This window comes from Capsella rubella, unplaced genomic scaffold, assembly GCF_000375325.1.
Source record: "Capsella rubella cultivar Monte Gargano unplaced genomic scaffold, Caprub1_0 scaffold_4, whole genome shotgun sequence".
Lineage (NCBI taxonomy): Eukaryota > Viridiplantae > Streptophyta > Magnoliopsida > Brassicales > Brassicaceae > Capsella > Capsella rubella.
In genome coordinates this window covers 12,968,334-12,982,329 of record NW_006238920.1, presented here as the reverse complement: position 1 = coordinate 12,982,329, position 13,996 = coordinate 12,968,334, and the positions used below count along the sequence as shown (strand labels likewise).

Here is a 13,996-nt window from a genome sequence, read left to right as displayed (position 1 = left end):
AATTGAGACTTTCGTAGAGAATTAGAAAAACAAAACTCTTAACAAGAAATCAGAGACCATATTCTCTACTATGGATACTGTAACAAAAAGCTCTATAACTGTCTTTCTTGTAATGGTCTTGACAATTTCGTTTTCTTCTTACGATGTTTCTTCTTACAATGTTTCGGATTGGCCACGTATGTCGTTGTTCTTTAAAAAAATAATTCAATTCATTTTTTGTTATATTCATATCATTTTTACATCATTTTTTTGACATTTGTCTTATAATTATATATATATATATATATATATATGACTTACTAACAGAAAGTTACATGTATGTGCAGCGATCAAACCAGCAAAATGTCCTCTATGGCTTTTCAACTGTGTAGGTATACTTGATAATCATGCATGCTTCCATGACTGTTCTGAGATGAAAGGATACAAGCATGGATACTGCATTGGAGATCCTCTACGCTGTTGTTGCACTCACGACTAGCTAGCTATATCTAATGGCGAATTGAGCGTTAATTTCCATATGTTGTTGCTTTTCTTGTTTTTTTTTTTTTTAATAATGAAATAAAACATAAATGAGCAGTAAACAGAAGAAACAAAAAAAAATGCCGACAAAAAAAAACAAAAGGGTTATATTAATTTGTATAGAGACAGTTAACCTAAAAATTAAGAACATACCAGTTATTTACTTATTTATGTATTATATTAATGGTGATGGACAATATTATCGAATATCGATATTAATTTTATTATTGTTATATGGGGAAAGGTATTTTTTTTCCAACTTATACAAGAGTATCCGAATACTCGGACAACGACTGTTGCAATGACAATCATTTATTTAAAAAACTAGAAACGATTCTTATTATTTTATAACTATATACATTACAGTATAAGGTTTAGAACACATCTCTACCTCTTCGGCGGAAAACAAATCGCAGCTCTCTCTTTCTGGATCAATTAGTCGCTGATGGCGATCGCGATTCCATCTCCGATTTGAATCCGTTGATTAAGAGATTAATGATTAAGGTAAACCACAATCCCTAACCTTGTTTTCAATTTCATTTCCTTTTATCTCTCTCTTCTCGCGGGATTCATGAAGATGTCTGTTCTGTTCTGGATTTGTGTTTGTTCCCAATTCGACAAAAACGGGAACCTTTGGTTTAACTCTGATGTATCGATTGCACATATCCAATCTAGCATAAGTTAGTGTTTCTTCGTTTATTTGTATCCATGTCTCTTGTTCTGAAATTAACCAATGGCTTTTATATGTGTGAATCTTGAAGTTCTGCACCAATCTTGTAGTAGTAGTAGTAGTATCTATGGCATTCATCAGTACTTCATTGAAATAGTAGCTCGCTCGCTCATTTTGTTGATAGTTGTTGTTGTGTCATAACCTTTAGGTAATCTATGTCATAACCTTTACCTATTGTTTTAGCTGAAATTGTTCTAAAACTGAATCTTGGAATGCTGGACATAGTGAAATCTCATAGATTTCACAGCTTCAACTGATGTGAGTTTCATTATTTTGCATTTCGCCTTCTCAGTATTTTGGTCCTTTGTTTGCTGGGATAGTTAGATTGAACTCTATGTTTTCCTTTTTCCTTTTTGGACAGTTGGATACACAATTACTCGGTCGCAGGCGGATTTCTGGCCAGTGTGAAGTCCAGAGACTTATTTACATTACATGTTTCATGATGAACAGTAATATTCCTACTTTGGAACATAACAATTTGATGTGGACAAAGAAGTATCAGTGATTGGGAGGGATTCTGTATTGTGATATGGTGTGATAGATCAATTTAGGCAGAACCATGCTTGTGATGTTGCCCCAATATGCTTAGTACTAGCTGAAGTTAGTCATTTAAGTTATTTTCTGTTGGTGGTGTTGATATATGGAGAATTTAGAAAGCTAGACATGTTTTCATAGAAATGGATCGGAATGGTGTAGCTAGAAAATGTTTAGCCGAATCTAGAGATTAAAGAGTTTCCATGGTCTAGGAAGCTCCAAGGGATGACATTTTTTCTATTAGAAGTGTCTATTATTGAGTTTGGTGAATCCAAGGCATGCAGAAAGGAGCTGTTATTTAGATGCCTGAGGCATCTTACTTTTGCTAGTCTGAAGTTCCATTTGAAGCACAAATGGAGATCTAGGCTATTGCAACCATTTGTTCACGGCTGTATTAAAAGAGGGTGTATTGTAAATAAGAAGAAGCAACGATTTAGTTTGAGCACATTATGGTAATATAAGAATCAAAAACCAATTCCATCTTCTTTACTCTATTTCTCCCTATGGATCATTTACAATAACCTGCGCCACCATTCACCTAAACTAAATCATACATGCTATATTAGATATTGTATTACAATATGTTCATATTAAACAGTGTTTTTACACATAAGTTAAACCGAACAAACATAAATAAGTAAAGAAACTAAATGATAATGAAAAAACTAAAACTGAAAAAAAGAAATAATAGACTCAACCTAAGAGGGGGGACTCCGGAAGGTACTCTATGGCCAAATCCTGGTCCGCCATAAAAGAAATGAGTTTCTAACTCATCTCTATGCAAGTTCTTAAGGTCATAATGTGTACCATCTGCCTCTATAGTCAACTCTGGGATCATCTGGAAACTGCAAGTGTTATCTACCACCGCTATGTTTCGGAAATAGCTCGCATTTCCGAAACCTTCTTGGGGGAAGCGACCAGATCCCATTTGCGTCTTCGTGTGTCGTCCGAAGCTCTGCATGTTAACGATTTCACCACCCAAAGAGACTTTGGTTGCATGATCGCGTAACGTGGTGAAAATCTCACTAGGCCAATATCCTACCAAGTGAGGCCCTAACATCAGCCACCAGTTCCCACTCTCTGGATCCTGAAATTGTTTGTATATTCTGTTATTATAAAAAACTGATAATACAATAATAGAATTTTGTAATCAATCGTTTTAAATATCAATAAAACTGAAAAACGAACCTTCCAGACGAGAATAGTGATCTCGAACTGACTACCTCCGATGCTGGATACTGGAGAAATGGCGCCTCCTAGGACAATCTCGCTGCTGATCTGTATAAAACCTGGTCCGCGAAGATTATAGCCGCCGGTAAGAACGTATGCGTCACTCTGTAAAAATTAATATCATCAGTTATATATATGTTAGAATGCAAAAAATCATATATCCAAATTGATATGTATTTTAAAAGAAGCAAACAAAAGTAACATATTGATATATATTTTTTAAAAGAAACAAACAAAAGTAACATATTGAATGTATAAGAAGTGGATTTACGTAAACCAATAGGAAAGGAATAACAACACGAAATGAAATAAATACTAGTTCCATACCTGCCAGCCAACTTCAACCGTATTGAGATCTTTACTCTTATAAGCTCCTAAAGTTAACCAAATCTGTGAGACACTCATTTCGCTAGTGTGGTTTTCAACCACCGGTTGCCACACGCTGATTGTTGCGCGAGTCCCATATAGATTCTCTACAGAATCTGTACTTACTTCTGCATACTATTATTTATAGAAAAGAGAAAATCAAAAAGATATCACAGTTAATATTATACGGCTAATTTCTAAAATATATACGGTATACTGTTTTATTATACATATTTCAAATATCATGTCTAAGACTTATACGATATACTGTTTTGTTTCTATACCGTATATGTTTAGTTACACAAATATATCATGATGTTTTAGACATGCTATTTGTATAACTAAACATCATGTCTGTCAAGTGAAAAAACAAAAATAAAAAGGAACATCGATCCTAATTCCAAATTCAATATGAAAACAGTTTAAGCCCAGCCCAGCTATATATAAAGAAGGACTCAGGCCTAAGGCCAGAAATATTTGTAAAAAGAGGTTCGTATGATATGCCAATAAGATCTGGAAACTAACTTTTAACGACCATATTAAAAAACCATGCACTATAAAATATAAAGTATTTTTATCCATACAGTTTATAAAAAACGTGTAACTATAATAGGTTTGACCGCTTTTATGTACCTCGTGGTGAGGGGTGAAACTAGTGTTAACCTCGCCCGTATATGGTTTCAGCCGATGATCCAATGCGGTCAGATTCTGCATGGGAATAGTCCCCCGGGGACACTTGGCCGTACTGAACTGTGCCTCAAATGAGTGCCACTCACTGTTTCTTCTAGTTCCGTTCGCTACAGGAATTTTTGACGGCGACTCCTGTAATAACATCATTTTTCTTTAAAAGTTTTAGTAACTGCGAGACTCTAAATAAATTAACTATCAACATAAAATAATTTTTAAATGATAATAAACACAAACCTGTAACTTGTGTTTTTGCAGAAGAGGGTGGTAGAAAGCGGGTTGGTCATATATCCCGACACAAACAACCTTAACCCCGTCCGAAGCAACTATATCCCCATCTGAAGCCTGTAAAGGTAGATTTCAAAAAAATATAAAACATATTAGTAAATTTCTACCACACAAAAAGAAATTCAGCAAAAGAAAAGAAGAAAAATAAGAACTCCTCTCGGTTCGGGTAGTAATTTTAAGAAAATTTTGGTTTAAAAAAATTAAATGCAAAACTTAAAAACGACTAGCCTTTCAGTTTGACAAACCGAACCCATAAGCGATTTAAGTTTCCGTAGAGAGGGAACTGTAAATTTATTGGTAATATTATTATAAATTCTATATGATTGCCGAAATGTCTCTGTCTCTCTAAATCTCTCTCAAAGTGTTTAAGCTTGGTATATTGATATTTTACATAACATTTACCTCAAAGGTGAGGTCATCATTGCTGCGGGCGACCTGAGCAGATGTGATCAGTACAAGGAGAAAAACCCAAAGAGACTACATTTCAAAAATAATTACACCATATTAGTTAATGATGAATCAGCTACCAAAAATATAGCACCGCATGTAAAGATTCGGTCCCGAACACTATAATTAATTGCAAAAATAAAAAATAAAGAAAAATATACGGTTGTTTTTTTTTTTTTTAAATCCCTAACCTTCTTCTTCCCTAGCCCTTGGCTCCGTCTTGGTGAAATGCCCCTTCGTGGACAGTTAGATATACCTTCTTTTTGGAAGTCCGAAAAGGAATTCGTCATGGGTGAGCTTTCCTAGATCTGTAAGAAACCCAGGCGGTCTCTGGTTTTGTTCTCTCTCTCTCTCTCTCTTTCTCTCTCTCTTTCTCTCTCTCTTTCCAGTTTAGGGCTAGGTTTTTCTTGTTTTGTTCTCTCTCTCTCACTCCGTTTAGGGCAAAAAAACATGTGTGTGTATGTATAGGTTGTGGGGTGATTGATACATTGTTCTTAGGAAAACGATTTAAAGACTATTTACCAATAAAAAAAAGAGAGTTAAATCTACTGTGAAAAATCAACGAATTATCTTCTTTGTTTTAGTTACATATCGCTGTTATGAGTTTTTGTATTCTTTTCCAAAGTTGACGAAATAAGAAAGCCATGCGAAGCAGAAATGAAACAGTGTGGGATCACTTTATGGACAAAATAAGGAATGGTTTTTGAAAGCCGTGACGCATATTTATATACACGAACTATATACAGTAATAAGTTCATTTGGCATATTCGAAATATAAACGACGTCTCTCTCTCTCTCTCTTCCCATCTATCTAATTATCAGTTCCCACTAATGATCTCTACTACTCTTTAGCCATCATAATACATCACCTCAAATTCTAAAAATTATCACACTGATAACAATGATATATATATATATATATATGTACGTCTTAATTATAGTAGAATTTATTAAAAATACATCACCTTACTTACTGATCTAGCTATCCATCAAAATCCAATAATGTATTGTTTTTTTTTTTTTTTTCCAAACACATGTAGGGGAAAAGCTTGGAGACGCCTATTTAATACTATTGAGAGTATATATAAGGACAGATTCATAGCGATCTATTTGTATTGCTTCATGATCTGATTTTGTTCCTTAAAAAAAAAAATACTGTATGATATTAAAACAAGACGTATTTCTTGATCTCTTGGAATAAAATTCATAGTTTAAATTGGTTACCTTTTACTCTTCTTTAGTTTATTTGTGTTCTTTTTCTTCTGTGAAGAAAAATATCAACATCAACTTTTCATTCACCTAATTGATCAGATACATTGTCACATAGTAAGTTTATCTGTGTGTTGAGTCTCTTTATCACTCTATATATATGTTCATCTTTTTTTTATCTACTTTAATTTTCGTTTTGCAAATTCTGTTTTTATTCCGTAAAGAATAATTTAATACAAGATTAGTCGCGTAATATCGGCTCAGTCGTCAAGTGTAATAGTTTATCAGCTAATGGATCAGATAAATGGAGGTTACTTAAGAAAATAATTACACTCATTTGACGAGTGCCCAGTGGTGCAGTAGGTTTGACTTTGGAAACCTTAATTTTAATCAAGAGAGGAAGAAAGAAGAAGACATGCTAAGCTAATTAACATCACATTAGACAACGTCAACTAGTATCTATATTGCAAGTACAACTCGAGTCAGACAGGTGTGTCACCTCAGGTGACGTGGCGTTAAATGTCCGCACAGCAATAAGAAGAAGAGGATATGTAATTTGTCTATTTATAAAATCAATGAAAAGAATTTTATGTACTGTGAAAATCAACGTTTCATCTTATTAGTAGTGTTCTTTTTGTGATATATCGGTTCTTTTTTGTTTCCTGAGTTGACGAACTCGGGAATATCTCTTGCTGAGTTCGGAGTCCAAACAATAATTTGTATGCTAAGACTTAAATCATTTTTAGTAGATTGTTTATAAAGTCTGAAGTGTGGATAATTTTGTTCCTCTAACTTTAAAATCTAAGCTGGTTCATTATGAACCTGTATTCTTTGTATACATATGTTTCCTTAATTTTGGTTTCTTACAATTGTAATTTTCTCCTTCTTTTGAGACTAGGATTTTTTTTCTCTGTAACTTTATTTTTTTTGTTTAAGTGTTTGGAATTTGTTTTGTGAGGTTTATGTTGAGACTTTTGCAATTAGTTGAGAAGTGTGTGTGTTTAATTTGTTTAAACGATATATGACTGAATATGTCCACTAAAACTAAAATACTTACATTTGATCGAATCAACACCACACCACACCATGAACCAACTTATTGTATAGATTTGTTAATGTTATTGATTGGTAAACATTACTCTAATTAAGTGAGGTGGTTGGAGAGCAATTACCCATATATATAGTCCATATATAGATAAGGTTTAAAGAGCTCAGTAGACCGTAGCACATAATTGAAAGTTATTTGATATTAATAGAAACTCAATACATAAAATAAGCTTTAGATTATAATGAAGATATATTACGATGAAACATGGATGAAAAAATATTATATAGCAGCAAATGTTTTTTTTTATATATAAAAAAATGTAAAATGTTTACAAAGTGAAGCACACAAATTTAACAACTAAAAAATAGCAAAGACTTTGAAATATATTCAACAACCTTATGTCAGATAAGTAATTGAGTACGTCACAATTTTTTTTTAAAAAATAATAATAATGAAGACATGAATGAGAATGAATGGCAATAAAGAATGAGTATAGATCTATTGTATAGTAATAATGATGTGATCAATAATGTGTTAATTAATCATCTATATTAGTATATAGTATAACACTTGATAATAAATAAATAATTGTTAACTCCTATTTTATTTACAAAAAGAACCAGCAGGCAGCAGCTCACCAAACGCAACGCTTTAACCTCTCTCTCTCTCTCGTCTGTACTGTAATATATAAATAGGAAATGAATCCAATCCACCCCTCTCTCTAGATTCCTTCCTTATCTCTCTCTCTCTATCTCCTTTCATTTTCTCACTCTTTACCTTTAGTCTCTAAATCCCTTGTGTGTCGGTGATCAGATCTCGCGCCGACGAAAACGTGCGATTAAAGCAATGCTGCTGCTCGCACTCTGCTTTCGTCAATTCCTCCATTCATCTTGAAACCTCCTCCCTCCTGCTGATTGGATTCCTCTTTGTTACGGTTGGTTGGTTGGTTTCTCCGGTGTGAAATTAGAGACGGTGAATGAGAAATTCGCCTGCGATTCTGTCTCTGTCGGTGGAAGATTGCCGGAGCAGAACCAGGTCTCATTCCACCTTCGCTATTTGGTCCAGTGGTCGATGGGGCCAATGCGGCTGATCTGATTCCCTTCTCTATTCTCCTAATTCCAGATCGATTCTGATTTCTACGGTTTCCTTATAATTGTTGTTTGTGGTTTCAATTGCGTCATGATGCAGCAAGATCATCGCAAGAAGGTGAAATCAAACAACAAAAACCCTCTCTTTTTTTCTCCCCCAATTATTCGATCCAATACTAAATCTGTGCCCGTGAGATATTTATGTCTGTTTCGGTTAATCTTGCTCTCTTTGTTTCAATCGGTTGTATTAACTCTTTAATCTTTTTGCCGTTTTGGCCAAATTCTCTGATTTCTGTTTATATTATGAGCTGATGATGAACGTTACAAGTGTCCAACAGACAACGCATATTGTCATCATTCAAGACATGATCTGTTGTCTATACATCCATTTTTATTTTTCCCCTTTGAACCAAAAGCTAAAACAAAACAAAAAAGCTGGCTTTGCGTGATTTTTTTTTTTAACACAAAACCTTCCATCTCTTCTTAATAACCAAAGGCACTGGTCTTCTAATTCTTCATACTGTATTTGTTGTATTGATGACCTCTACTTTATTGTGGCAATTGATGTGTTTATGCGTAGCTACTTTCTAAACCTATGAATTGTTTCTTCAGTTATAATGTTTTCTGACTTAACAATTTACTATTTGTAACAGAATAATCTGGAGATGGAGTTCTTCTCTGACTATGGCGATGCCAGCAGATTTAAAATTCAAGAAGTAATTGGTAAAGGAAGCTATGGAGTTGTTTGCTCTGCCATAGACACCCTTACGGGTGAGAAAGTGGCTATTAAGAAGATACATGATATTTTTGAGCATATATCTGATGCTGCGAGGATTCTACGCGAGATCAAACTTCTCAGACTCCTAAGGCATCCAGATATTGTTGAAATTAAACACATTATGCTTCCTCCTTCCCGACGAGAATTCAAAGATATTTATGTTGTGTTTGAGCTCATGGAATCCGATCTTCATCAAGTTATCAAGGCCAATGATGATTTGACTAGAGAGCATTACCAGTTTTTCCTCTATCAGTTATTGCGTGCGCTGAAGTACATTCACACAGGTAGCCCATTTCTTTTATCCAGCATTTGATTATAGTGTATGCCAGATTTTTGTTTTAGGACTTTACTTCCTACAGCACTATTTCATACAGTGATGCATTGGATTGGATTTATGCTTGCGGTTTCCTAATGTTTGCCTTTTGAAATTTTTTCCTGTCAATATATCTGTTGTTTTATGATATCTTATGTACTTTGGTTTTTGCAGCTAACGTTTACCACCGAGATCTGAAACCAAAGAACATATTGGCAAATGCAAACTGTAAACTCAAAATTTGTGACTTCGGACTGGCAAGGGTTGCATTCAATGATACTCCCACAACAATCTTCTGGACAGTACGTTGGACAAGATATTTCTCTTCAACTGAAGTTATTCTAAATACTAATCAATACTTTGCACCCTTTAACCTTATTAAATTTACAGGATTATGTTGCCACAAGATGGTATAGAGCGCCAGAGCTTTGTGGATCTTTTTACTCTAAGGTGTCTCATCTTTTAGAGGAATATGTTACTCTAAATAACATCTTTTAATTGGTGTTTTACTAAGAGATAACTTTTGATTGGTTTGGCTTTGTAGTATACACCCGCAATTGACATCTGGAGTATAGGCTGCATTTTTGCGGAAGTATTGATGGGAAAGCCACTTTTCCCAGGAAAGAATGTAGTTCACCAGCTGGATCTAATGACTGATCTGCTAGGGACACCTTCCCTGGACACCATCTCGCGGGTATTGATCTTCTTGAAAACAGAGAGCTTTGAGTTTATACAACTTTATGCAAGGAATAAATGATGAATACCTGCTTTTTATGATACTATACAGGTAAGGAATGAAAAGGCAAGGAGGTACTTAACAAGTATGCGGAAAAAGCCACCCATTCCGTTTGCTCAGAAATTTCCAAATGCGGATCCTTTGTCTCTGAAGTTGTTGGAAAGGCTTCTTGCTTTTGATCCAAAAGACCGGCCAACTGCTGAAGAGGTGCTTTTCGACTGCTGTATTAACTAAACATGTCAAGTCTATAAGTTTCAGCTTCCTGATTTTTTTTTTCTCTTTAAGAAGAGAGTAGCATGCACATTTCGTGGTCTATTGGAGTGATTCACTAAACTGCTCTTGTCCTTATACTTGCATCAGGCACTTGCTGATCCATATTTCAAAGGACTAGCAAAAGTGGAAAGGGAGCCTTCATGTCAGCCCATCACAAAGATGGAATTTGAGTTCGAGAGAAGAAAGGTCACTAAAGAGGATATCAGAGAGTTAATTTCTAGGGAAATACTTGAGTACCATCCCCAGCTGCTTAAAGATTACATGAACGGTGCTGATAAAACCAGTTTCCTCTACCCAAGGTTGTAATATTTGTTGCTTATATTCTTAAACAAGCATGCGTCACACCCAACTGCTGACATTGATGTATACTATGCAGTGCTGTTGATCAATTTAGAAGACAATTTGCGCATCTTGAAGAAAACAGTGGTAAATCAGGCCCTGTGGCACCTCTAGAAAGGAAACATGCCTCTCTTCCACGGTAAAGCCTCGGTTTTTTCTGTAATGTCTGTTGTCACTTTATCTGATTTTAATGATTTTCTCTGTCTCTGACCTGTTATGCAATTGTTATTCTAGTTGTATATGAATATCCATTGACATGGAAAGCATAACAAATATGAAATTATGAAACCGTGACTATCTCTTTCTTGTGTTTAACACTAGTATTTATGAAGATCATGTCAACTTCGCTATATATGAAGATCATGTCCCTCTGACTCTGTGTTTCTATGTTTTCAGATCAACGGTCATACACTCAACTGCAGTAGCAAGAGGAGGACAACCTAAACTTATGAATAACACAAACACAATGAACCCTGAAACCACTCAAAACATTCCTCTTAATCATGCAACATTACAAGCACCTCAAAGAAACCTCTCAGGTACTTTTAATCACTCATCCTGAATCCAACAGAAATGTTTCCAAACCGAACTCTATAAACTGTAAAACATCTATATACGCAGCCGCCAAACCAAGCACATTCATGGGCCCTGTTGCACCTTTCGACAATGGCAGAATCAGCAGAGATGCATATGACCCAAGATCATTCATCCGGAGCACCAATCTTCCCTTTGCACAACAGTCTGCTGCAACAGTCTCAATGGGAAAGCAGCAAGAGAGAAGAACAACTATGGAGTCAGAGAAGCAGGGAAGACAAATATCTCAGTATAATAGATACGCACCAGATGTAGCCATCAACATAGATAACAACCCGTTTATCATGGCTCGGACGGGAATGAACAAAGCCGAAAACATCAGCGACCGGATTATCATCGATACAAATCTGTTACAGGCAACCGCCGGAATAGGAGTTGCAGCAGCAGCTGCAGCTGCGGCTCCTGGTGGCTCTGCTCACCGGAAAGTTGGAGCAGTTCGGTACGGTATGTCAAAGATGTACTAGTCTCCACCTAAGCGAGCGTGGGGTTTGATCACACACAACATCGTATGTTTCAACGTCTGTCATAAAAAGTAAATTGTCTTTGATACAAAAACCATATGAGAAAGAAAAAAATGTTTTTTTTTTTATAAATGTGAATCCATCATCTGTTTTTTGGTTCTTCCAATTGCGACAAAAAAATTAATGGATGTTAAATTCTGGCATATAAAATGGACAAGAGAGGTTCCGAGTTTTTCACGTTTAAAAGAACCGCTAGCTACAGAGGAAGGATCAGTCAGTACTCAGTAGTGTGGATGCGCATGATGATGATGATATCGGAAGGCATGTGGTGGTGGGAACCCATATCACAGGGCGCCACTTTGTTCTTGCAATGTCAGTAGAAGCAGAAAGCTGCATTGTCACTTGATCAAATCTTTTTAACCAAACAATTTGTGTATATATATTTCTGTGTAAACAGTTGAAGTCGCCTGTTTTCCAACTTATACTGCACTTCTTACAATCCAGAGAGGTTACAGTAACATTCTTTTTTTTGAGTCATATTGAAAACGTTCTGGATTAAGATAAAATCAAAATTTGATCCCTGAGAGATTTACACTTATTTCATCTACTCTAGTGATTAGAGCAAAAGAGAGAAGTAAAACTTACATCAACAACAAAATTTAAAATAATAAACTCCTGTGAAGTGTAACTAAAAGAGGCCAAGAGAGGAGACAAAAAAAAGGTTTGAGGTGGACCCAAAAACACAGTAAGCATTGTCCCAGAGATCACCCATCATGGGTGTGCCCACCTGTTTGGAGTTTGGACCATATCTCTCCATCCTTGGAGAGAAGAAAAAGAAGATGAGAAGAGAAGTTTTTAACTTCCCAATTGATTGTATTTATGTAGCTAAACACAAGACCATTAACCAAGTCATAATTTCTTCTTCTCCCTTTCTCTCAACTCTACAAGAAAAAACCATATCTTGTCTTGTCTTGAATCCCTTTGTAGTAGATACGAATATTTGGTTTACATGATTAAGTAAAGTTACTTTTGGGAAAGAAGAAGAAAAAAGAGTAAAACAAGATATACTACAATATAGAAGTGAAGAAAAAAAGAAAGAAAAGGACAATGGAATTGATTATTCCAAGACGAATGCGAAAGCTCTGATGCTGGGCTGGCTAAAAAAAAGGATCAGAGAGAGAGGGGAGAGTGTTATATTTGTAACATAATTAATGTAAGTTGCAAACACATAAATAAATGGGATACTAGAATTGGGGGGTGAGTGTCAGTTTGGTAGATGGTGAAATGCGAAAGGCAACCCCTCTGGCCTCCCCCCGATTCTTCTTTCTAGTGTAGGAGTAAGTAAATAATCTCAATCCCGAGAAACCAACCAAACACCTCTTCTCTTCGTCCCCTCCTTGGAAACATATATGTCTATCATCATCATCTCTACTTCTCTTTTCTTTCTTTTTTCTTTTCCTATTTTTTTTGCCTTGCATCTCCCTCTAAAACATCTCTAGATTTACAATCATCCTACTATAACCAAAGTTTTTTTACTATAGTATAAATTCTTAATCATTTTCCTCTGTTTTTGCTTAAAACAAATTTAGATGTTATTTACGATTTTACTGTTGTTTAACAGCAAAAGAAAATGTAAAGCACCATAGTGTAGTACTACAATTTACAATCCGGAATCAACATTTAGTGACATATCTTTTATTATATAACGGTTTTATTATGCATAAGATGTTGATCATATACTACAAACAATATCTATCTATCTATCTAAAAACATAGCGACGCTATATTGAAATCCAATAAAACATAAACATCCTTTGGCTTTCTTGTTGTTGTTTTTGGGCCGTTTTATCTAACAAACAATATACTGTATTATTGAGATCATTGGTTGTTGTTGTTTTCATGGTTTAGAAATATGGGACATTGGACTATTTAGCTATTTTCTTACAAAAGTTAAGAGTTGACAAAAGAGAAGAGAAAAGAAGAAAGCCGAATTAAGGACAGATTTAGTGAGAGAGGTGGGGGACCTGAAAAGAGAGCCACGTGGCCACCATGCCTTGATAGAAAATCATGTGGATCTTATTATTATTATTAGAGATACTGTAGTAGTAGTAGTAGTAGTAATTAAAGGATTATTACATATAATTAATTAGATCATCTCCTTAGCTCACAGTTTGTTGGTACGTACGATACGAACTAGTTAACTGTACTAGTAGCAGCTGCTAGTAGGATCTTGTAATCTATTTGATCTCGATCTCATCCCATTCTTCTTCTTCTTCTCTCTATACGTACATACATATATAGTTACAGTCTGTATTAGAGAGAGAGAGAGAGAGAGGAGGAGGCACATGGGAATGGG

The 13,996-nt window shown here is 35.2% G+C and overlaps 1 protein-coding gene and 2 long non-coding RNA genes across 4 annotated transcripts; all 3 read left to right on the top strand.

The window, feature by feature from the left end:
- Positions 1–4: 4 nt before the first annotated feature.
- LOC111831195 lies at positions 5–692 on the top strand. Its single transcript, XR_002834423.1, has 2 exons — positions 5–176; positions 327–692. It is a non-coding gene; the product is annotated as an uncharacterized LOC111831195 (long non-coding RNA).
- A 181-nt stretch (positions 693–873) lies between these two features.
- LOC17887866 lies at positions 874–2,267 on the top strand. The gene is made up of 3 exons (XR_002834319.1): positions 874–1,023; positions 1,433–1,507; positions 1,611–2,267. It is a non-coding gene; the product is annotated as an uncharacterized LOC17887866 (long non-coding RNA).
- A 5,503-nt stretch (positions 2,268–7,770) lies between these two features.
- Positions 7,771–11,800, top strand: LOC17888753 (mitogen-activated protein kinase 20). Of its 2 annotated transcripts, none has more exons than XM_023783900.1 (10): positions 7,771–8,264; positions 8,800–9,208; positions 9,412–9,539; positions 9,628–9,687; positions 9,782–9,931; positions 10,025–10,180; positions 10,334–10,548; positions 10,623–10,724; positions 10,982–11,124; positions 11,207–11,800. In XM_023783900.1, exons 1-10 carry the CDS (start codon positions 8,238–8,240, stop codon positions 11,641–11,643), a joined length of 1,827 nt encoding a protein of 608 aa, XP_023639668.1. In that variant the 5' UTR covers positions 7,771–8,237; the 3' UTR covers positions 11,644–11,800. The 2 variants fall into 2 exon arrangements, with proteins under 2 accessions (XP_023639668.1, XP_006296012.2); XM_006295950.2 differs by having other exon boundaries at positions 7,772–8,264; positions 10,334–10,545.
- Positions 11,801–13,996: the final 2,196 nt, after the last annotated feature.